At 39.6% G+C, this 25177-nt stretch overlaps 1 protein-coding gene across 1 annotated transcript; it reads left to right on the forward strand.

Annotated features, from left to right (window-relative positions):
- The first annotated feature begins 520 nt into the window (after positions 1–520).
- Positions 521–23766, forward strand: cnot6b (CCR4-NOT transcription complex, subunit 6b). The gene is made up of 12 exons (XM_063000587.1): positions 521–776; positions 2749–2870; positions 7027–7213; positions 11960–12045; positions 12155–12259; positions 14874–14942; positions 15059–15216; positions 17041–17195; positions 18527–18681; positions 18827–19057; positions 20091–20293; positions 23436–23766. The coding sequence occupies exons 2-12, from the start codon at positions 2759–2761 to the stop codon at positions 23646–23648; spliced, it is 1674 nt and encodes a 557-aa protein (XP_062856657.1). The 5' UTR covers positions 521–776; positions 2749–2758; the 3' UTR covers positions 23649–23766.
- Positions 23767–25177: the final 1411 nt, after the last annotated feature.

Raw genomic sequence — 25177 nt, forward strand, 5'->3', positions numbered from 1 at the left:
AAGTTTTTTTTTTTAAGAAATGAAAAAGTGTTAGTAAGTAAGTACAAGTCAGCTTAAGTGAAATGTAGGAATGGACGTATATGAACAAATGAAGTAATATTGATCAGACAAAGCATAAAATATCTTGGGTTTTTACTGTTTGAGTTTTTATGTTAGTTGCATTTTCCTTACTGTTCCAACTTTTTCTGATTTGGGGTTGTTGAAACTTGATTTTTTAAATTAAACAAAATAAACTTCAGCGCAACCCTGATCCAACATAAAGCAGTTATATAGAATATATGAACAGAAACCAAGGAATGAATAAATAACACAATTATATTTGGAAAGAAATGAAAACTGAGACAGTCAGTGAATGAGTACTAAGGAGTCCTAGGAGACTAGACTCACTTCCTCCAGCTCTGTATGGGCCTATCATGGACATATTGTCTGGGCAACAATCAGCATTGCAGTGTTTACATATAAAATATAGCTGTAATTAGCAGTTCAGATAATAACATTTTTATTAGTCATCACGGTACATACAAATCTTATTACCGTAATGCTTCGATTCGTGTATAAAACCGTGTGAATGTGAAACCGCCGATACAGGAGTCTTAATAATCAAGCACCTGGTGAAGTGGCAGTTAAAGCAGGTTGTGCCCTCAGTGCCATGTAATCACCATTAACGCATCATGCTGCTCTGCTTACTGTAGCTTTAATACTGAACCGAGAAACCAGTGCAGCTAATCCTAAACCAGGACTCGATTTTACTTCAGTCGGGTGATATGCTTTTACTGGTAATTATTACATATACTTATATAATGCATTATTTATAATTATATTATATAGTTCAATTATATATGAATATATTATACATATACGTGCATCTATCATATATCTATGAGCTAAATGTTTTTGCTAATGGAAATTATTTGTTTTAGGAATATACATCTTCTACATGTTACTTTTCCCCGAAACGTTGAAGTTAAAAACCGAATTTATTTGTTTATAGTGGTATAATCTGACTTCCTGTAAGTATCGCCAACGCTAGCTTAGCTCACCTTAGCTTAGCATAGCTTTGTTTTGTAGCTAGTTTGTTGCGCATCGTTTACAAACTGCGACTACCAAGCTAGCATTAGCATTGCTCTTTCTCGTTAGCTTAGCCACCAAAAAACGACGAATTCTGTATTTATTCGTTAAATTAGTCCTAAACACCTAGAGTTGGTCTTGTACAAAAATCAAATTCCAAACTAAACTTAAATTTGTAATGGTCGTGACAAATTATTTTATGTATTGTTAGTATTGTTAGCTTTAGCCATCTACACCATTTAGCTTGTGAAAGTGCTGGAAAGCTAACGTTACAGTCAGAAAAAATAGGCATAATTATTTTAATTAAATAAACTCAAGCCGAATGTAAGGAAAGTGCAGATATAAATAAACTTATGTAAATGCATATAAACAGATATGTGATCTATTACAATAGACATATACATGTGTAGCTGTTGTTAGGGTAATTGTTTTTAATAGTTCGTTAAAGGGGGTAATTGTTTTAATAGTTTATTAAAGAAACTAGATAATATCCGTCATCTTGCATATTTAAATTATATTTCCCAAGGATTTAAAGATACGGTTTGTAGTGATATTGCAACTAGAATACAATTGCACCATGTAAACAATTTGCATAGTATAGAAATTGAGATGACACTAGATTGCAACACTTAAATAGTGCACAGGTATATGATACAATTTTTATGAATCTTCATGTGGAAGGAACAGTTTATTGCTGCATCAAGGAATGTGGTAAAGTTTTTATCACTTAAGTGTAAATCATGAAAACTGTACACATTTGTTGAATCTTTTAGATTGCTGTACAGGAAATTTGCCTTACTCTTCTAAATTGTTTTAGCTGTAGCCTAGTGGTTTTAGCTGTAGCCTAGTGGTTAAGGTACTGGACCATTGATCAGAGGGTCGCTCGTTCAAGCCCCACCACTGCCAGGCTGCTGCTGTTGGGTCTTTGAGCAAGACTGTATACTGTAACTGTAATGTAAGTCGCTTTGGATAAAGGCATCTGAAAATGTAAATGTAAACTTGGCTCTATTGGAGAGACATTCTTCATCAGGATTTTCTGATAGAGAGCAGAATTCATGGTTTCATCAGTTATGAAATGTTGTCCAGGTTCTGCAGAAGCAAATCAGCCCCAGACCATCACACTACCACCACCATGTTTGACTGTTGGTATGATGTTCTTGTGGTGCAATGCAGTCACAACTTTGCAGCTGTTCTAATGGGACCCATGCCTTTCAAAAAGTACCACCTTTGGTAGAACAGTCTAGCTTAAGTGCTGGCCCCATGCCCAGATAAAAATCAAGATGGTTGGGTAAAAACTGTGTTAAATCAAGTATGCAGACCAAAATGATATGCTGTGGTGACATGTAAGCAACTGAAGAAAAAAAGCTTTTTCCTCCAGTAGTACGTTCAAATCAAAGAAAGCTAAAACGTCTTTTCTCTTTTATTTATCTTTTAACAGCTATCTAAGCCAGTTTGCCAAGTAAATTAGCATTGGTTTGAAATACCTGGCTAGATTTTTCAGCTTTTTTTAACTGTAAGTGAAAAAAAACTAAGTAAAAAAAAAAAAAAAAAAAGTGCAATCTTGCTTGAGTAAAAAGGTACACTAGGTTCTGCAAGTCACTACTTTTGCAGCTTCATTTCCTACAAAGGTGAAAGTTGTTGTGCTATATGCCATGTAAATACATTTTTGTTACCATGCAGTGGTCCAGGAATGCCCAAAGAGAAGTATGAGCCGCCGGATCCTCGGCGGATGTACACGATAATGTCCAACGAAGACGCTGCAAGTGGGAAAAAGTCCTACTGGCCTGAGCTTGAGATTAGTGGTGAGTAGCATGTTGTCCTAGACACGCGCCAATATTACATACAACACATTCCTTTTGTACTGCTTTATTATGGTTTACTATGATGTTTAAAATACAAACCCCATTTCCAAAAATGTTGGGACATTGTGTAAATTGAAGTGAAAAAAAGTTTTTTTTTTATGGTGGAATGCAGTGTTGGCCATGTGGCCTTTGTAACATGACCCATGCCTTTCAAAAGTTCCACCTTTGGCTGAACAGTCTAGCGATTGGGAGGAGCACTTGCCAGTGCCCTCCCAGTGTCCTTAGTTAAAAGTCTTTTTAATAGGAAAGGTGGTTGACGACAGGAGTAAACACACCTCTGTAACAAATATTTAAAATGTGATGCCTGCAACACACTCCAAAATAAGTTTATTTTTACAAAATACAATTAAGTTGATCAGTGAAAACATTTTAAGTCTTTTTATTCTACTGTTGTTAGTTAAATACAGTTTTTAAATAAATTATTTTACTGTGCTTTACAAAATGGCCTATTTTTTTCTGGAAATTGGGTTTGTGAATGACCACTTGTTTGCCTGTATCTTTCTACCAGAGCAGCGTTTCATTTTAAATGTCACCTGCTGTGCCACAGAGAAAGACAAACCTTCATTTCTTCAATAGAAGCATGACGGGGTGCCCTGATTCCAGTGCCAGCTGCAAACAAAATGAAATTAGGGCATTATGCAACGTTTCAGTTGTTTTGGCAAATTAGGAATTATTCACTACAAATCTCAGTTATTGGCTCCAGTATATACAACAGACTAATTGTATGGTGTCAGACCATCCCTACAGTTTTAGTTTTTATCTTGCATTTAGTGCCCCTTTAGCTGGAAAAGAAAGGAATATTAACTGTTTTCATATTATTCTGGGTTTTTAAGCCATTAAAAAAAAAGTTAAATACAGTGTATCACAAAACTGAGTACACCCCTCACATTTCTGCAAATATTTCATTATATCTTTTCATGGGACAACACTATAGACATGAAACTTGGATATAACTTAGAGTAGTCAGTGTACAACTTGTATAGCAGTGTAGATTTACTGTCTTCTGAAAAAAGCTCAACACACAGCCATTAATGTCTAAATAGCTGGCAACATAAGTGAGTACACCCCACAGTGAACATGTCCAAATTGTGCTCAAATGTGTCGTCGTCCCTCCCTGGTGTCATGTGTCAAGGTCCCAGGTATAAATGGGGAGCAGGGCTGTTAAATTTGGTGTTTTGGGTACAATTATCTCATACTGGCCACTGGATATTCAACATGGCACCTCATGGCAAAGAACTCTCTGAGGATGTGAGAAATAGAATTGTTGCTCTCCACAAAGATGGCCTGGGCTATAAGAAGATTGCTAACACCCTGAAACTGAGCCACAGCATGGTGGCCAAGGTCATACAGCGGTTTTCCAGGACAGGTTCCACTCGGAACAGGCTTCGCCAGGGTCGACCAAAGAAGTTGAGTCCACGTGTTCGGCGTCATATCCAGAGGCTGGCTTTAAAAAATAGACACATGAGTGCTGCCAGCATTGCTGCAGAGGTTGAAGACGTGGGAGGTCAGCCTGTCAGTGCTCAGACCATACGCCACACACTGCATCAACTCTGTCTGCATGGTCGTCATCCCAGAAGGAAGCTGACGCACAAGAAAGCCAGCAAACAGTTTGCTGAAGACAAGCAGTCCAAGAACATGGATTACGGGAATGCCCTGTGGTCTGACGAGACCAAGATAAACTTGTTTGTCTCAGATGGTGTCCAGCATGTGTGGCGGCGCCCTGGTGAGAAGTACCAAGACAACTGTATCTTGCCTACAGTCAAGCATGGTGGTGGTAGCATCATGGTCTTGGGCTGCATGAGTGTTGCTGGCACTGGGGAGCTGCAGTTTGTTGAGGGAAACATGAATTCCAACATGTACTGTGACATTCTGAAACAGAGCATGATCCCCTCCCTTCGAAAACTGGGCCTCATGGCAGTTTTCCAACAGGATAACGACCCCAAACACAACCTCCAAGATGACAACTGCCTTGCTGAGGAAGCTGAAGGTAAAGGTGATGGACTAAACCCAATTGAGCACCTGTGGCGCATCCTCAAGTGGAAGGTGGAGGAGTTCAAGGTGTCTAACATCCACCAGCTCCGTGATGTCATCATGGAGGAGTGGAAGAGGATTCCAGTAGCAACCTGTGCAACTCTGGTGAATTCCATGCCCAGGAGGGTTAAGGCAGTGCTGGATAATAATGGTGGTCACACAAAATATTGACACTTTGGGCACAATTTGGACATGTTCACTGTGGGGTGTACTCACTTATGTTGCCAGCCATTTAGACATTAATGGCTGTGTGTTGAGTTATTTTCAGAAGACAGTAAATCTATACAAATCTGCTATACAAGCTGTACACTGACTACTCTAAGTTATATCCAAGTTTTATTTCTATAGTGTTGTCCCATGAAAAGATATAATAAAATATTTGCAGAAATGTGAGGGGTGTACTTACTTTTGTGATACACTATATATAAATATAAAATAAAAATACAGAATGGCTAGAATGGCACAGCAGTTTAACGCGCTAGCCCACCACTGCTGAGTGCTTAAACTTGAGAGGGACATAGCCGGGCATAAACACAAACACAGTTGACTGTGTTTGAGGAAGGAAAGGGCAGACAGGGTCTCTTCCCGCTGCAGTATATAATCTTTTTGGACTGCATCTACGCAAGTGGATTGGGGGGTGGGGTGAGTCTTAGCTTGGCTCTTCATATGCTATAAGGCTTTGTGTGGGAACCCAACATAGGCAGGCGATAAGGAAAAAACAGCAATATGTAGTTATTATCTTAGCTTGGCTCTTCATATGCTATAATGCTTTGTGTGGGAACCCAACATAGGCAGGCGATAAGATGCTACCACAAATTGGACATGTCACAGAGGGTGTGCGATAATCTGGTTCTCCTTGGTCAGATTGGGGGTTGTGCAAACAGCAGCGGATTCACAATCAGGAAGTGGAACTGGCTAGATGAGGAGATAAAGGGGAAAATCCAGGAAAAAACAGCAATATGTAGTTATTATATGCTAGACTGTATACATTTTGACCGGGTGCTTTTTCTGATTAGTTACTGAACTTAGCAGCTTCCTTCACACTCCTACAAAAGGCAAAATCAGCAGCTTTTTTCTTGTTAGCATGAACAGAGCTTTATGAGCAGTAGTTCCCTGTGTCATGTTTTCCCAACCCTTACACTGCTGAAATTACGATGAAAGTTTTTCATGACGTTAAAATCCTAATAAACAAACGACGAACGCTTTTCGAAAAAAAATACAGATGCAAAAACATGCAAAACTGTCTAAGCATAGAGTGGCGTTGTTAGCGCATCAGTGTGTTGTGCAGACCTTGCTTGAAATATTGTCTTCAGACTTTAGCTACTCTATTAACATCTGCTTTGGATCATACTGAGTAATATATCAAACATTTATTTTATCAAATGTCCTAATTTTAAAGTGTCTAAAAGTAGTTACTTCAGTGACTAGTTTACTTATAAACTTTTTATTGTTCAGTTTGTTATGGATGTTGCAAATATCTCAGGGTCTACCGTCAATTGAACCAGCTTTTTATTTCACTTTTGATCACTACAATTTTTAGTGTTCATTTTCATCAACTGTTTTATCCTGCTCAGGGTTACGGTGGGTCCTAATTCACTGGGAGACACCTGGCCCAAGGAAGGAATACCCAGGACAGGGTAGCAGTCCATCACATGACTTGGACCATCCCACCCCCCTCTCCCCTCAGACATAGCAAATCATTGTCTGTGTAGACGTCTGTCCGACCAATAGCAGAGGTTAATTTTTAATCCAGATCTCAGTGGTGGAGGGCTAGCTTAATAGACCGCAGTGCCACCCAAGCATGACTTTACAATGTAAACACTAAAACAAAATTTGTACTTATGGCCATGAGTGTGCAAAAACTGTTAAAGCATCATTTACATTTACATTTACATTTTCAGCATTTAGCAGACGCCTTTATCCAAAGCGACTTACATTACAATTACAGTATACAGTCTGAGCAATTGAACATATACACAGGTTTAAAGTCCTGCTTATTAGAATTCTAAAAAAGTGTTATGTGTGAAGTGTGTATTTACATTTTTTCTTATTCCTTGGGTTTCAGGTAAAGTGCGAAGTTTGAGCTCAGCCCTGTGGTCTCTCACCCACCTTACAGCTTTGCACCTCAGTGACAACTCGCTGTCACGCATTCCACCCGACATTGCCAAGCTGCACAACCTTATGTACCTGGACCTGTCGTCCAATAAGATCAGGAGCCTCCCAGCTGAGCTCGGCAACATGGTATCTCTCAGGTGAGTACAGCAGGCTGGCGTGTGCTTTTCACTGTGGTCAGATGTAATAGAAGGTCTGGGACCATATTTGCATTGTAGTATTGTTTGAGTAAGCTCTGTTCTGCTCAAAAGTATAAAGACAGCCCTTTTAACTTCAGCTGTTTTAGCAGCATACATTTCTACCGGGCACAACAAGCAAGCACACAGCCATGCAGGTTTAAAAGTGAAAGACATAGAATGTGTCATACTGAAGAGCTGATTAACAGTCTGTGCAACACTGTTATAGGGTCTGTTTGAAAACCTTGTGATCTCTCTACATAGACAGCATTTTATGTAATCCTACGCACACTCCCGAGAAGAATTCGAATTCTTAGATACCTTATATACCTTAGATACCTGATATTCTTAGATACCTTAAATGCTGCCTTATGAGATGGCTTATTTTGAAGTGATAAACTGCCTGAATAACGAGGGAGCATCCTTAGCAGTGAAGGCAATCCCAGCATTTTCTCACAAGATATAAAGGCGGATGCTGAGCAATGAACGAAGTTCTCTTCGAAACTGAGAAATACTCTGGCATAGCTGGCATGCTCATGGGTTGTGCCGCCTCAGCCAACTGTGTTAGCTTACTTAGCTATAGGGATGCATCGATACCATTTTTTTTCCCAACCGAGTACAAGTACATGTATTTTTGTACTCGCCGATACCCATACCGATTCCTATTTAGAATGATGCAATCTGGAGCATTATGGAATAGTGTAGTTTTTAGTGTAAAATAGTGCAGTGGAACAGTTGCTTGGGTTGCCATCACTAATTGTAAAAAAAACAAAACACCGCACAGACATCATTGAGAAAGCTTCTGACAAGTTAATGTTCATTAATAAACGCACGTAATTAACGTTGTGCACATCATACATGCGATGCGATTGTCTGCTGATTGAAATATTTACTTTAAAAGGACAATACAGTCCGATCCCATCTGAGCCGATTCTATCAGCACATACAGGGGTTGGACAAAATAACTGAAACACCTGGTTTTAGACCACAATAATTTATTAGTTTGGTGTAGGGCCTCCTTTTGCGGCCAATACAGCGTCAATTCGTCTTGGAAATGACATATACAAGTCCTGCACAGTGGTCAGAGGGATTTTAAGCCATTCTTCTTGCAGGATAGTGGCCAGGTCACTACGTGATGCTGGTGGAGGAAAACGTTTCCTGACTCGCTTCTCCAAAACACCCCAAAGTGGCTCAATAATATTTAGATCTGGTGACTGTACAGGCCATGGGAGATGTTCAACTTCACTTTCATGTTCATCAAACCAATCTTTCACCAGTCTTGCTGTGTGTATTGGTGCATTGTCATCCTGATACACGGCACCGCCATTGGATGCACATGGTCCTCCAGAATGGTTTGGTAGTCCTTGGCAGTGACGCGCCCATCTAGCACAAGTATTGGGCCAAGGGAATGCCATGATATGGCAGCCCAAACCATCACTGATCCACCCCCATGCTTCACTCTGGGCATGCAACAGTCTGGGTGGTACGCTTCTTTGGGGCTTCTCCACACCGTAACTCTCTCAGATGTGGGGAAAACAGTAAAGGTGGACTCATCAGAGAACAATACATGTTTCACATTGTCCACAGCCCAAGATTTGCGCTCCTTGCACCATTGAAACCGACGTTTGGCATTGGCACGAGTGACCAAAGGTTTGGCTATAGCAGCCCGGCCGTGTATATTGACCCTGTGGAGCTCCCGACGGACAGTTCTGGTGGAAACAGGAGAGTTGAGGTGCACATTTAATTCTGCCGTGATTTGGGCAGCCGTGGTTTTATGTTTTTTGGATACAATCCGGGTTAGCACCCGAACATCCCTTTCAGACAGCTTCCTCTTGCGTCCACAGTTAATCCTGTTGGATGTGGTTTGTCCTTCTTGGTGGTATGCTGACATTACCCTGGATACCGTGGCTCTTGATACATCACAAAGACTTGCTGTCTTGGTCACAGATGCGCCAGCAAGACGTGCACCAACAATTTGTCCTCTTTTGAACTCTGGTATGTCACCCATAATGTTGTGTGCATTGCAATATTTTGAGCAAAACTGTGCTCCTACCCTGCTAATTGAACCTTCACACTCTGCTCTTACTGGTGCAATGTGCAATTAATGAAGATTGGCCACCAGACTGGTCCAATTTAGCCATGAAACCTCCCACACTAAAATGACAGGTGTTTCAGTTATTTTGTCCAACCCCTGTACATTCGTGGTTCACCTCGGTAAATCGTAAACGACTGAGTCGGCTCCCACTCTGTGGTAATAACCAGTATAATTAAGCCTGAGCTTTATAATGTAAGCGAGTCACACAAAATGTTCTGTAGTAGTTGGTGTTTATTTACAACCGCATCATTCATTATAACAGTAAACACGGAGAGATGACTGAGAAAAGAAGCTTAAAATGAGTCGACTCCTGAATCACTTGTATCGACACTGTGAACAGAGTATTAAAGACACACACACGTCCTATAACAGCGGTCGCTGCTTTTGTAACCGGTTATCTTCACTGTTAGCTCTATTTTTAAGTTTTTTTTTTTTTCAAACGGAACTAAATAACATTAAACGTGCGTGTGAGCGTGGTCAGTGAGAATAATTCAATCTGTCTCCTGTGGGTGAAAAATGAATTGCTTTAGTTTTAGAAGTAAAAAAATCTCGCAATGTCACGCCCCCCGGTCAGGCACTCGCGCCCCACAGGTTGAAAATCCCTGCGTTAACGCAGCCAGCAACGTGCACTAGGCACAAGGTATCGGATGTTTAGTATCGGAGCCTCGTTTACGAGTACGAGTACGAGTTAATGAGCGCGGTATCGGGCTAATACCCGATACTAGTATCGGTACTCATGCATCTCTAGTTAGCTAAAAATGTTGTGATGTAATTGCTGTCTAAGTAGTGTGTCTGAATAACCTGTCTTATAAGTCAATAACTTAGAATCCTCTCTACTTAGGCAGCTACCTAGGTAGGCAGTAGACAGCAGGGCACTAGGTTTTCAAACAGACCCATCTTTTCAACAAATCAGTCAATTATTGTACTAAAAGTCAACTGGTGTACTACTAAGTGTCATTTGTGCAGTGGAGAGGGAATTATGCTTAATCTTGGTTTTAAAAAGGAAGATCTTATCTTTGATGCAATGGTTTGGGGGAATGCCCATACCTGATTCAGCATGATCATACACACATGCTAAAAGTGTTGTCCTAAAGAAATGGTGCTGAAATTTGGATTTGATGTTTGAGTGTTGGGTGTTCATTATCTTTTGTCCTGCTGTTACTGTTGTGTAATACATTAGCTAGTCGGAAATGCTGCATATTCAGGCCAACAAAAGAAAATGACAGATTATTAGGGGTGTAACGATACACTCTGCTCACGATTCGATTCGATTCACGATACTGAGCTAACGATTCGATTTTCTCACGATTATTTTTTTGAAGTGTAAACAGTGCAAAACAATGCACATTTTCTTGTAAATTTTTTAAACAAAAAAAAAACTTCAGTCCCTTGCAATTAAAGGTAATTACCAAGAACAGAGTACTTTACTGTAACCTAACAGGTTTACCAAATTTAAGTTACTTATTGCCATCTTAAATTGAAAATCAAAGTAATCAAACAAGCTCATTGAGCTGAGCTGAGTCTTTAAACAAATTTTCTTTGTTGCTTGAACTAATGTATTAACAAATTACATGTAAAATGAATTACTAATGTAAAAAAAACATTGTATCAAATGTTTATTATTTAAATGGCTTTATTTATATACTCAACATGGAACAGAGTGCTACAACAATAAATTATAAAATACAAAAACAAAGACCCATCTCAATTAGACCAAAAGGTCTGATTGTGTATATTACTTGTAAATTTGCATCTAGAGTGAAAGAACACATCAACAAAGCATCACTCAACAAAATATAAATGAAAATGTGCAAAAGAAAAAGCAGCATCCAGGTGACAGTATTTGTAAGTATTTAGTGAAGATTGGCATTCAGAAAAACCGAGCTCATCTTTGAGGGGTTGATCCTGTTTCTCCTTTCTGTTATGATCTGCCCTGTTTTGGAAAAGATTCTCTCTGAGGGGACAGATGTTGCTACAATACACAGTGACATGTATAAGATGTGGGTCTCAGTGGGTCTGAACTTCTCTGTTAAAGTGGTTCCTCGTGTCCAAACTTTACTGTTTCCTGTCACTCATTTTCCTCACCTTTCCAGCGTGTAATGTCTGGCTACGTAAAGCGCAATGTAAAACTTCATCAAGTGCTCTCTTTCTCTCTCTCTCTCTCCTGTTCATGTGCACGCTGTCCGTGTGTGTGTGTGTGTGTGTGTGTGTGTAACCCCGCCCCTCCTGCTCAGTGTAAACACACAAACGTCACCACGCATCTTGACCAATCACGTGCGGCTTTAACGGAAAAAAAAAAAACCCGGGAAAAAAAACCGAATCGGCTCCGTATCCTGCCGTTCATTTTAAAGAGCCGACTCTTAGAGCCGGCTTGTTCACGACCGACCCATCACTAATAAATTACAGAACGCACGTGCACTCGTACAATCGCGCAGATGTCCACGATGCACATCGCTACATTTTTGCATCGCGATGCATCGTGAAACGAAGTATCGTTACACCCCTACAGATTATGCAAGAATAATAATGTTGGTATTGACCTCCAGTAAGAGGTCCAGGCGTATTAAAATTGTTAAGCTTGTCCTAAATTGTTCATTTCGCTGTGTCCTCCACAGGGAACTGCTTTTAAATAACAACCAGTTGCGGGTTCTGCCTTTCGAATTGGGGAAACTGTTTCAGTTACAAACACTGGGGTTAAAAGGTGAGTGCGGCCTTTTATGTGCTAACCTGTCCATCTTGCCTACCCAGTTATGTTGAAGCAGGCAACATTTAGCCTGTATATAGCATAACTCTGCTTTCTGTGCTCACAGGAAATCCACTTGCACAGGAGCTTATGAGCCTCTACCAGGAGCCAGATGGCACTCGTCGACTGCTGAACTACCTTTTGGACAATCTTGCCGGTGCTATTAAACGCAGTAGGTTTTATCTTCCACTTCTTTAGGGTGTTTACTGTTGGAGAGTGTTGGTCCTGGACTCTTGCCTTGTTCAGATGCAAATTAGTTTTATTTTATGCAAATTAGTTTTAAGCAGGCAAACCTGCAACCTTAAAGATGTGAGTCTTTTTTTTAGCTCTTTAGGTTGGGAATGGGTATGCAAATTCCCAATTACTCACAAAATGCATTGATGTACCTTTACTGTAGTTATATTTAATAGTTCTTGTTAGGGCTGGGCGATATATCGAGTTTTAAAGATATATCGATATATTTTCATACGCGATATAAGATAAGACAATATCGCTTATATCGATATAGATGTTGCGTTCCAGTTAGATCCGACAGTTCGTCTTTCTCTTCTCCCAGTTTGTCTCTGCACATGTTCACCTGCCCCGCCCCTCTCCCTCACTGAACACAACTCGCCCCGCCCCACCACGTGAGTCGCCCACAGGGCATGTTCTAAACAGCTCTAGTGACTATAGAGCTCCGTCTAAAAATGATATTTTCGTTGTTGATCTCTTTGAATCAATAACACTTGCACTGATGTATATTTGAAAATGACAAAACTGAATATAAAATTTCAAGAACAAAACTGTTTGATGTTTATATGGGCTTTGATCTGGTCTGGGTGCAGAGTTTTATATCGGGCGCAGAACGCTGAGACGAGCGAGCGAGCGCAGCTACCATGGGGAGCGAGATGCGGGTTTTACCCCGAAAAAATAATAATGAAAAAACACACAAGAAAAGCAAAAGAAAACTTAATATTTTCACAATGATTGGGAGGAAATGTGTGTGTTTCATTCGGGGGACGACGACAGAGAGCGGCACAGTGTGGAGAGAGGCTTCAGTACGTGTCACAGAAACGTCTATTTAAATCGGAGCTTTTAAAAAATCTTACTTAACTGATCATTTGTACAAACATGGGACAGAGTTCATGATTTGTTTTAAAACAAAAGTAGTGATCAGTACAAACGGGATCAGAACAAACGGGACATTATTTGAAGATGGGACTGTTAATGATTTCCTACAAAAATGCTACAGAAGTCATAATTTATAAAAATAAAAAAATAAAAAAATAAAAAAAAATTGTGTGATTTTGATCAAAATGCTACAAATGTGCTCATTCATACAAAACCGTCAGGAACAATATTTACAAAAATATCAGAGCTATGATTGCTCTGACTTACTTTACATATTTTACATGTTTAAATATGTCTGTGTTTCCTGCCATGGTAAATCATTGTTAATAATTATTGCAAGAAATAATTAACATGTGATCAGACAGTCTCTTCACATATATGAAAATTTATTATTATTATTAATCATAACATTATCATTAAAGGTGAACCATGCAACCTTATGTTATTCAGGAAGTTTGTATCCTACAAGTAGCCCTTTGGCTTACTCAGTACCCTTAAAGTAGCCCTCTGTTTCAAAAAGGTTTGGTGACCCCTGATTTAATATTTGCCAATAGTTTATTTTTGAGGAATTTCTCATGTTTATCTACAGTGGAATGTTAATAAAAGTGCCTGTATAACATTTGGAACATGTAGCTTTGTCTCAGAAGTGTCTTTTTGTTATTACCGTGTGGGATTAAAAAATATCGAGATATGTATCGTATATCGCCATTCAGCTAAAAAATATCGAGATATTATTTTTGATCCATATCGCCCAGCCCTAGTTCTTGTACTAGAAAGTTATATCACATGTGTTTTCCTTTTAGAAATCATATTTTGTTTTGTTTGTATGACCTGAAAAAGATTAAAATGTAAAGTCCAAGTAAGCTTACCTAAGGTTTATCTGATATTATAGCCTCACAACAAAAAATATTTTTTTGGTGACATAACGTGGTTGCTAATTTTCCCTATTAGAACATTGGTTCGGATCAGAGAATCTGACATATCTAGCAGTGTGCTACTGAGCCAGTTCTGATAAAGCTTAATATTCCCCATTAAGTAATATTCCCCGCTTTATGTGGGTCTTGAAGTGGGGCTCTCAGTGGCTCAGGAAAACTGAAGGCACTGAAATTTATTATTTTTTTGTTTTTTCAAAATATAAACCCTGTTTGTGGAAAAGTTGGAACATGGTGTAAAATTCTGTGCTTTGTTCATACTCAAGCCTTTATTTAACTGGCAAGTACAAACCGAACTGATGTTTTAATGCAACACACTTGAAAGTGTGACTGTGCTAACTTAAGAGGGAATGTTTTGTAAAATATGTCAGCACTATCTAAACATTCCACATAAATAGGTGCAAGCAAGTGCCAAACTTTGTGGGAGTTTGTAAAAGTATATTGTATATCAGGAATATTGTCTTTGAACTTTAGTCAGTTAAATAAAGTTTCCAGAGAATTAATTAACTTCTCTTGCAAAGGGGTAAAATACTTACTTTTGTTAGCTGCTAATGGCTACCCTTAATAGTAAAATATACATGCAAGCAAACAGCTACACAAAAGAGTGGATTAAAATGTTGTGCCTGCACCATGCATGTTTACTCTGTCTTATCTGAATTAGATTTTGAGGATGTGATGGAATTTCATTTATTTCATTTCATTTGTTTAATTACATCCTGATTTAAACTTTATTCTCATCCTTAGTCCCAACAGAGCAACCACCGCCCAGGTCATGGATTGAACTGCAAGAACCTGACGGATCCAGCCCTGCAGGTAACCACTTTTGTTTACCAACATGTTTATACTTTTTGTTCATTTGCAGATTTTTGGCTAATGGCTAAGACATACCAGACCCATTGTTTACTTCATGCTGCCTTTTGTCTTTACAGCCCTGTTCTCAGTAATGTGCTACAACATTCTGTGTGATAAATATGCCACACGGCAGCTATACGGCTACTGCCCACCCTGGGCTCTTAACTGGGAATACAGGAAGAAAGCCATCATGCAAGAGATCCTTGACTGCAACGCAGACATAATCAGCCTGCAGGTACAGTATCATGCTTGTCACTTTGTGGGTATATAATTACTAGCTGTAGCCCATCTATTGCTCTGCACACTTCCTCACTGCCCTGTATCTTATTTATCAATTGAAAAAGACCTGACATGGTAATGACATGGTAGTGTGTGGTGTTCTGGTGTTAGTGCATCAGGTACAGCAGTGTTGTTGGGATTTTTAAGTACTGTTTGAACTGACTAGCCTGTTTATTATGAACACATAGCGTGTTAGCACTCATTGTAGGTATACACTTATAGACAAATCTTCCTCTAGTTTCTTTGATCACACTTCCTCTAAGCCCAACAATCCCAACAACACTGCTGTACTTGCTACGCTCATATCTGAACAACATGCACTGTTATGCCATTACCATTCTAGTGTCACTGCAGTGCTGAGAATTGTCTACTGACCAAATGATGTCTGGTAGGTGGGTGTTCCTTTAGATCTAGTAGGGCTGCAACGATTAGTCGACGTAATCGATAACGTCGACTATAAAAAATTTGTCGAAGTGGAATTTCATTGTCGACGCGTCGTTATTATTGCAATGCACTAAAGGGACTGCAGGGGGCGCAGCATCGCTTCCATGGTGCAGCGGGGAGTTTATGAAGACAGAGAGGCAAAGATAAAGAGACTGAAACTTTCTAAAGTATTTCAGCCAAAATAACCCAAAGAAACGAGCTGGACGCAGACACTACAAAGCAGAGTTATGGTTTCACACCAGCAACACGGAGAAACGCCTTGCAGCTGTGATGAGCAGCGTTATTACGGTAAGTTTTTACACCGCTTTGTGCTTTAACCAACGTAGTTAATGTTTGTTAATGCTAGAGTACTTGTCAGATCTAAGAGTTCGCTATTTTTCAGGTTTGTTTGCTAGCTAACTCATTAAGTGCAATAGTTAACCAGTCATTTATATGAGTAACGTTATATAACTTAACATTATAGCCTAACGTTACCCTGTCTCGTCTTCCATATTTTTTGTTCTCGTTAATGAGAGCATTCATTCTAAATAATAAGCCTCCTCCACTTAATGATAGCTAGTTAGCGCAGCAGATAATTCAGTTAAGATATTTAACCTGTTATGGTTTAGTTGGCATAGCCAGTACACTATTTGTAATAAACTATGATACATAGCCTTCAGTTTGTGATCATTAATACAGCTTTCTCTTTTGCTCTTTCTATTAATAGCACTAAGCAATGGAGTGGATCAGAAGAGAAGAGGTTCATGCACCCCTCAGATGGCTGAGGTCTTCACAGACAGCATTCACATGTTTCTCAACCACATGTTATAAATGTTTTTGACTTCCAGAGTGATAACTTCTGAAACATAACAGTTTCTAATGCTGTCCAAAGCTTTCTTATTTCATTGAATTATTTTTATTGTGATTGTGTATTAATGTTTCAAATATATTTAATTAAACTATCAAGCTTAAGTTTCATATTCATGTTTCATGGGTCGTTATTTTAATTTGATATTGGAACTTAAATAACATAACAGGGTTTTGTTATGTTAAGGCAGAGATGGAGGGTATGACATAAATAATCGCTGACTAGTCGTCTAATCGAAAAAATAATCGTCAGATTAGTCGACTACTAAAATAATCGTTAGTTGCAGCCCTAAAGTAAAGGGAGGTGAAAAGTAAACAGATTGGGCTACAGTCAGTAAATGTATGTCCACAAAGTACATCTGTATTGTAGGTGTAGCTCAAAAATAATCAGTAAATGCATCAGATATGTATATATGAAAAAGTGCTTGTCTAGTGCAACTGTGCCCTATTTCCCAGTGTTTCTAAAGACCTTGTGTTCTGTGCTGTACAGGAAGTGGAGACTGAGCAGTATTATAATTACTTCCTGTTGGAGCTAAAAGTGCAGGGATATGATGGATTCTTCAGCCCAAAGTCTCGAGCCAGAACCATGTCAGAGTCGGACAGAAAGCACGTGGATGGATGTGCAATATTCTACAAGACTGAAAAGTAGGGTGCAGCTCATTTCACTCTTTAATATGGGAACCCTTAGCCCTGCACGGCTCAGCATTCGACTTTGTCTGACCATGCTTATTTTATAATTAGCTGGCCTTTCAGGAGCTGAATTGGTTGGTAATGGAAAACTCATGGTGATCTTAAAGTCTGGAGTCTGGCATACCTGAGATACAACCCCAAATCAAAAAGCATTCGGACAGTATGGACAAGCAAATGGAAAAAATGTTTTCCATTCCTACATTTCAGGCCTGCAAACAAATTCCCAAAAAATTGGGACTGGGACAATTAAGGGGTAGCAATGAGGTAAAACAAAAAAAATAATTATGTGATTTTAAACAGGTGATGTGAACAGGTGATTGTAATCATGATTTAGTACAATAAGAGTATTTACAAAAGTCTTGGTGGGCAGAGGATTGTCAGTTTGTCAACAAATCTGTGAGAAAAAGATTGAAATGTTTAAAAGGAATTTGCATATTTTTCCCTCTGCACTGCATAATATTATTAAACGATTCAAGGAATCGGAAGGAATTTCAGTCCATAAAGGGCAAGGGTGCAAGCCTAAGCCGAACACCCGTAATCTCTGATCCCTCAGACTGCACTGCATCAAGAACCGCCATTCATTAATGGCTGATATAACCATGTATATTTGGGCTTGGAGGCATCTGGGATGGTCCATTGCACAGTGAAAACGTGTATTGTGGTCATACTAATCAGTGTTTCAGATCTTTTTGGAAGAAATGGACAACATGTTCTCAGGACCAAAGTCAAAAAGGACCATCCAGACTCATGAGCAACAAGTTCAAAAGCCAGGGTGATGGCAGCACTGATGCAGAAAAGTACACTAAGACTTTAGAGCAACATGTGCTGCCTTCAATATGTCATTTTTGTCAGGCATGTCCATCCATTTTGAACAAGACAATGCAAAACAATGTGCTGCACACATTACAAAGGCATGGTTGCAGGAAAAGAGGGTATGGGTACAGTCCTGACCTGTCTCGAGTAGAGAATGTGTGGAGAATTTTAAAATGCAAATTTCAATGAAGACAACCCTGTACTGTTGCACCTTAAGACAAAAAGTTTGCATTTTTTAAAACACTTTTAAGCGTTGTGGGAAGCAACGGCAACAATACATAGTGGTATATGCTTTACTGTCCCAACTTTTTTTTGGAACATTGCAGGCCTGAAATGCAGGAATAGATGTATATTAACAAATGTAATGCCAAACCAAACCTGCAATGTTCTGTTCAATAGATGTATGGAGTATGTGGTCTGTGGTAAAACTGCAGTTTGACAAGCACATTTTATAAGACCTGTTTCGTATTCAGGTTTAGTGTGGTGCAGAAGCATACCGTGGAGTTTAACCAGCTGGCAATGGCTAACTCTGAGGGTTCTGAAGCCATGTTAAATCGAGTTATGACCAAGGACAACATTGGAGTCGCTATGCTGCTGGAGCTCCGCCAGGAAAGGATTGAGCTGACACGTAAGTCCCTCCCTAGATTAACACACAATGCTTGTTCATACAAGACATGGAAAAGGCGCACGTTCAAACTGTTTATTTGCATCACCGACTTACTTTGGTAATGCAGGTTCATTTTCTGATTGTGGCTTTTTCTCTTCGTGTATAGCTATGTCTCTCCATAACCAAGAGAAACAGCTCATCCTGGTGGCCAATGCTCATATGCACTGGGACCCGGAGTACTGCGACGTAAAACTGGTGCAGACTATGATGTTCCTATCTGAGGTGAAGAACATTGTGGATAAAGCTACACGCAGCCTCAAGCTCTCATCTCTTTCTGGAGAAGTCAACAGCATTCCACTGGTGCTTTGTGCTGATCTCAACTCGCTGCCTGACTCTGGTTTGTATTCTCTTGTGAAATATTCTTTTTCATTGATTGCATGAGTTATGGTGGTAAGAGGCTAGAGGGATCTATTGTCTGACAGGTGTTTTAAATGAGAGAAGCACAACACTTAGTCCATATTTAATACAAATTCTGTTTCAGTATATCTACACTGTTTATTTTCAGTAGCAGTACTTGTTCATGTGTGCCAGCCAAGTGCTCTTAATTGGGGCTTCTTTCTCCTATAAATGAACACCCTTGTTTTTGTGGCATAAAAAACTTACAATAATGTGGTTGCATAAATATGCACAACCATAATCTAATACAAACCCAGAAAAGTTGGGACATTTTGTAAAATGCAATAAGAAGAAGAATATGTGATTTGTTGCTTTATTTTTACGTTTTTTAACTGATAAAAGTGCAAAGAACAGTGTTTTCGGTTTTGCCCTGCACAGACTGAGGTCTTCCCGAAATATTTAAACAATAATATGAACAGAAGAAATCTGATTAGCAATTGTCTCCTAAAGGTTGGCACAAAGGGATACCTAATCATGATTCCCTCACCTGCTACAAGTTCATTTGTTTACTGTGGGATGCTGTAACTTAAATATTCTATAGACATTTCACTCTTGCACCAAACATATCTTAGTAAATATGGCCAAAAAGTTCAACCTTGGTCTCATCAGACCATAACACCTATTCCCACATGCTTTTGGCAGGCTTGATGTAGGTTTTTATGAAATGTAGCTAGGCTTGGATGGTTTTTTACCGCCCCACCCCCTAGTCCAGACTTATGAAGAATACGGGAGATTGTTGTCATATGTACTACACAACCACTGCTTGCCAGAAATGTGTGCAGCTTCTTTTATCTTGCTGTAAGCCTTTTGGCAGCCACTAAGACCAGTTTTCTTATTGTCTTTTCTTATATGCCATGAAGTAACATTTGTCAAACCGCACTGTGAGTTTACACTTAAAGGATTAAAAATAAAAGTAGAAAATCCTGCCTGTGTAGCTGTTAAAATGTATTTTGCTCTGTGCATTTGTTGTACAGGAGTGGTGGAGTTCCTCAGCACAGGTGGAGTGGACTGCACTCACAAAGACTTTAAGGAGCTGCGCTACAGTGACAGTCTGACCAACTTCAATTGCAACGGCAAGACCAGCTCTTCTAATGCCAGGATTACGCATGGCTTTAAGCTCAAGAGTGCCTACGAGAACGGGATCATGCCTTATACCAACTACACCCTCGACTTCAAGGTAAAAACTTTTTTAAAGTCATAGGAAATATCAGAAGTAGGTAATTTTTTAAAAATACTGTGGTACCTTGAAACTCAGTCAATTGGTTCTGGGAGTGGTGTTGAGTTTTAAGGGTTTTTTTTTTTTCCCATGAGGATGTATGGGAAACCTGTTAATGTGTTCCATGGTCCTATGGAACTGTGTAGATTTTAGGCTAATGTAAAAAATGGGGTTGTTTTTGACGCTTATGCACTGAAAATAACACAAATATAATATAAACACTGAATTACAATTGAAAATCAATATAAAAATACGTACAATAAAGCCTGCACTTTCCCTTAACTTTTTCTTATGCTTCTTAATTAGTGAAAAGAACTTACAAGTAGTAATAATTAAGAGAGGTTTAGTGTTTCTGTGTCGTTCTTTTAACATTAAGAAACATTATTTTGGTTTTAGACTCTCTCGGAAAAGGTGATTCTTACAATTCAGGGCTCTAGAGTGCGACCAATTTGGTCGCACATGCGACCTAATTTCTCAATGGTGCGACTGAAAAAAATCTGAGGTCGCACAGGTGCGACCAGCCGTTCGAGGGGAAAGAAAAAAGTCTCTGACTCTGAAAGTCTCCGGTGCAACAACAGACACACATTAGGCCCATATCTAATCATATCTATATGTCTAACCAATCGGAGATAGTGAAGGGCGGGACCAGCCTCATCAACGGTGGGCGTTACACGGAAGTTAAGAGTAGTAATATCATGGCGGAGTGTGTAGAATATGTGCGAGCATTTGTGCTGCTGTTACAGATGTTGGTTTTTATGTACAAACATCAATCAAATATCGGTGATTAGAAGACGTGACTGTTTGTCTCAGTTGTTGTTTTCTTTAGTTCGTTGACGTGAGAAGAGTTTTGCGCTTAGCTTTCACCGCGACTCTCGGCGCAAATAACCGATTTGCTCAGCGCTCGACTCAAGAGATAAAACATCATTAAAGTTCCATAATACAAACAAACATCTGTGTGAAATAACCAAGAAACCACATGTATCTGTGTTTAGCTGGATTTACTTCACGTGTGCTGTTTATATTTCATGTTAAATGTTGTTCGTTCTGTCCGGGTCACTTTTACCACGTCATATCACACAGTTCATCTTTTTTTAAGGCACTTTAAAAATATCAGCGGCAAACCGACTCAAAATGTAATAATGTCATGTGATGTAGCCTATGTGAATAATATGGGTCGCGTTACTGCATTAACCATATGTAATATTCTTATCATTAAATGAGATGTGCAGTTTGAAACCCTTAAAACACTTGCACTTTTAATTTAGATTTTCTTTTTATTTAATTTATCTTGAGTAAAAATTTCAGCTCAGTGAAGCACTTTAAGCACCAACACTTTTTCAGTAAGTTACCTTTTCTTGTAGAATTGTGCTTCAAATAAAGAACTTTATGTTGACCAGATTGTTAGTTAATCATTTACAAGTCAATAGTGCCTATATGGACAGCGATTTGAAAAAAAGAAAAAAGAAAAAAAGTGAACCTGTAAAACAGGTGTTAAATGCGATGCGGTCGAAAATTTGTGCTGGTGCAACTAAGAAAAAAAGTTAGGCGCACCAGTGCAACCAGTTCAAAAAGTTAGTCTAGAGCCCTGCAATTTCTCAGAACCCCATGCTGTAACAAGTTTCAAAGCGAAACAGGAGATAAATCCAGCTCAACACGGATATATGTGGAGTGTTCAGATTGAATTTTATGGTTATTCCACACACATGCAGATTCGTCTCACGTTCGCATGACGTTTTACCGCACCGCTCAAGCCGAGCGCTGAGCAAAGCAGCAGTCGCACACCCGTTGAGTTTAAGGGAAACGTTAAATTTTAGGGTACAAATTTCTTGATGAGTATGTTGAGTTTCAAAGATTTTGAGTTTCGGGGATGTTGAGTTACAAGGTACCACCTGTAATTGTTTTTTAAATGTATAAATGTTTGACAGTGGGTGTGTTCGAAAACCTAGGGAGCTGCCTTGCTGTCTTACTGTCTACATAGGCAGCTGACTTAGTAGAGAGGATTCCAATAAGTTAGTGACTTAAAAGGCAGGTTATTCGAACGCACTACTTAGATAGCGATTCCATCGGGTTTAGCATTTCGCGTTTAGCATTTAGCATCTCGCCATTAAAACCAATAAACTGAGGTAGCACAGCACGCTAACGTCAATAACATCTCCTTTCATGTACCGATAACGGTTAAATTTCCTGACAAGCCCGAACTTGCAAATAAAAACACAAGTTTATACAAGTTAAAAATCAGTAATATTTTATTTACGTTTACAAATAACTCCATTCGTTTCTCCGCCCCGTCAGCCATGAATGCTGGGATTGTCTTGATCACTAAGGCAGCGTCCGATGCTCACTCGTTCTTGAGCCAAAATAACATTGAAATATTAAGATACCTCAGAAGTGTGGATTTTAAGGCATCTAGGATTTCGAACAGCCTCCTTCTCGGGAGCGCGCACAGGATGACGTAAAATGCTGCCTATGTAGACAGCACACTAGCTTTTCGAACACACCCAGTGTGTGGGGTGGTGGTGCGGTTTTGTACGCTGGCCCATCAATGCTAAGATCCAGGTTTGAATCTCACTATGTTATTGGCCGGGCGTCTACACAGAAATGTTTGGCCATGCTATGGGATGGCTGCTGAAGTCCTGTGTTGGATTGGTGCCCTTTCCAGGGTGTTCCTGCAGTATCATCCAGCATGACCGGTTTGGCAGTGGGTTAGAGGTGGTCTGGGGAGGGATATACTTGGAGGGTTGCACAAACGTCCACAAGATTGCCAGCGGCACCCTGTTTGGCTCTAAAGATTTAATTTAGGTACATAAAAGCATTGTTAGATCTTAGGCTGGTGCAGTGGGCCCTTGGTTTTTCCTGGTGCCGGACAGTGCCTGGCCTCTCATGGCCAAGGTGTCGTCAGTTCCTTGCATTGTTCTTGCTAAAACTGAACTCGCCACAACCCTGACTAGGATAAAGCGGTTGATTAAATGTGTTAATATTCATTGTTCCTGGTATTTTTTTTTATTGAGGGTAAAAATTTAGTAATGTTCTTAAACATAAACATGCCACACTAAGTATTTTGAAACATTTTTATGCTAAGGTGTGTTTTATTTTCTTTTTTTAGGGTGTGATCGATTACATCTTTTGCTCAGAGCCGCAGCTGAACGTGTTGGGAGTTTTGGGGCCTCTGGACTCTGACTGGCTTTTGGAAAACAGCGTCACTGGCTGTCCACACCCTCACATTCCTTCCGATCACTTTTCTCTGTTTGCACAGCTGGAGCTGATCCTGCCTCAGCATCCCCCTATCAATGGGGTCCACCTACCTGCATGCAGGTAGTGACCCCTTATTGCCACTGGGGGCGCTGCACACTCCCACCTCTTATTCTGGAAATTCTGGAAACGACTCGTCCTCTAAACTACGCCATTTTAAAAAAAAAAATGATTTTCTTGGTGCAGTTTTGAATGTCTTTCTTTTGTTCCTTACTTTCTTTAATTTAAGTGGAGCCAAATTAGCCTTTAGAGGAAACCGAGCCTCTTGGCATCTATTTCGATTCCTTAAGCTTTGTTTTATAGCAGGATACTGCTTGTATTTGTGTTCAATCACTGTTTCAAGTCCTTTGTTCTCATATAGTTGTGAGCAGTTTGTAGGCACATGGTCTTGCATCAGGGTGTAGTATGTCTGCCCACAAAAGCAGCCTGGGCTGGAGGAAACGGAGGTCATAATGCCATTGGCACTCAGATGTTTCTTAATAATCTAAAGCCAGCAATGATTCCAGAATCCTCACCCAAGTGCATTAAACCTCCTCCTTTCCTTTCGAAGCCCTGAATGGATTCAAAGTCTCAACTTTACACATATCAGACAAGCAATAGCTCACATCCAGGAGTTGTGCTTTTTGTAAACGTTTTTCAGTTTTATTTAAAAACTGTATGCTTTTAGAAAACCACGGCTTCGGAAAGTGTACGTGTTGCTTATATGAGTGCCAGTCTTTACGTCCTCCAGGCTTAGTGGCTGCAGGACCAAGGGGTGCAGAGGTGACGTGAAGACTCGAGTGCAGTTCGGATTCGGTCCTGTGCGTTTACTTCTTAAAGGTGCAATATTTTCAACAGCGTGAACATTGTGAAGATAAGCTTTGGCATTGTTTTTATATAAGCTTACGTATGAAATCTCCTCCAGTGCACTTATTCTACTATTTCTTTTCTCTTAGAGGTCATGATTGGCTCGTTTAATGAGAACCAAATTTTAATTCATTTCCCTCTGCTTGTGTGACTGAGCTATGCATCTGGTTCTGTTTAGCTTAAAACCAAGATTGGATGAGATCACTGTGGAAACTCCTGCCTGGGATTGCTCAGTGTGTGTTGAGTTTCTTAAAATGCGAGGTTGTATTATATGATAAGCTCAATCAGCTCACAGCAGGTCTGTATTCAACCAGCATCAGTTCACTGTGTTTCGTGGAAAAGGAAGATTCCGTTTCCCCGAACCTAACGTGTACAACCTCATACTTTCAAGCTGTGTAGCACTGTCTTGCGGCCAGTAGTTTTACGCCTGGTAATCAGTTAACCTTTTCCAAGTATTTTTACAAACTGAGGCAAATATACTATACACAGATTTAATTTACTTTGTTGTATATGAGCCACAAGCAGAATGCTTTTTTAAGTGTGTTTTTGTACTATAGATAAATTATGATCTGGATAAGAAAAACTGAACAAAAGATTGTATTATATGACTGCATTTTTATCAATCAAATTTACCAGCTTCGAAACGATGAAGAGGTTGTCCCCAGGTGTCACTGCCACTCTTTTGCACTCTACAACAGCATTCATTCCTCCTTTTTTTTATTGGATCCATCCATTTTTGAATCGTTTCAC

This window comes from Trichomycterus rosablanca, chromosome 8 (genome assembly GCF_030014385.1).
Source record: "Trichomycterus rosablanca isolate fTriRos1 chromosome 8, fTriRos1.hap1, whole genome shotgun sequence".
Lineage (NCBI taxonomy): Eukaryota > Metazoa > Chordata > Actinopteri > Siluriformes > Trichomycteridae > Trichomycterus > Trichomycterus rosablanca.

Coding starts and splice junctions, on each gene's coding strand:
- cnot6b (XM_063000587.1), top strand. CDS start 2,759: ATGCCCAAAGAGAAGTATGAGCCGCCGGATCCTCGGCGGATGTACACG. Junction 2,871..7,026: donor GCCTGAGCTTGAGATTAGTG/GTGAGTAGCATG, acceptor CTTGGGTTTCAG/GTAAAGTGCGAAGTTTGAGC. Junction 19,058..20,090: donor CAACTCGCTGCCTGACTCTG/GTTTGTATTCTC, acceptor TTTGTTGTACAG/GAGTGGTGGAGTTCCTCAGC.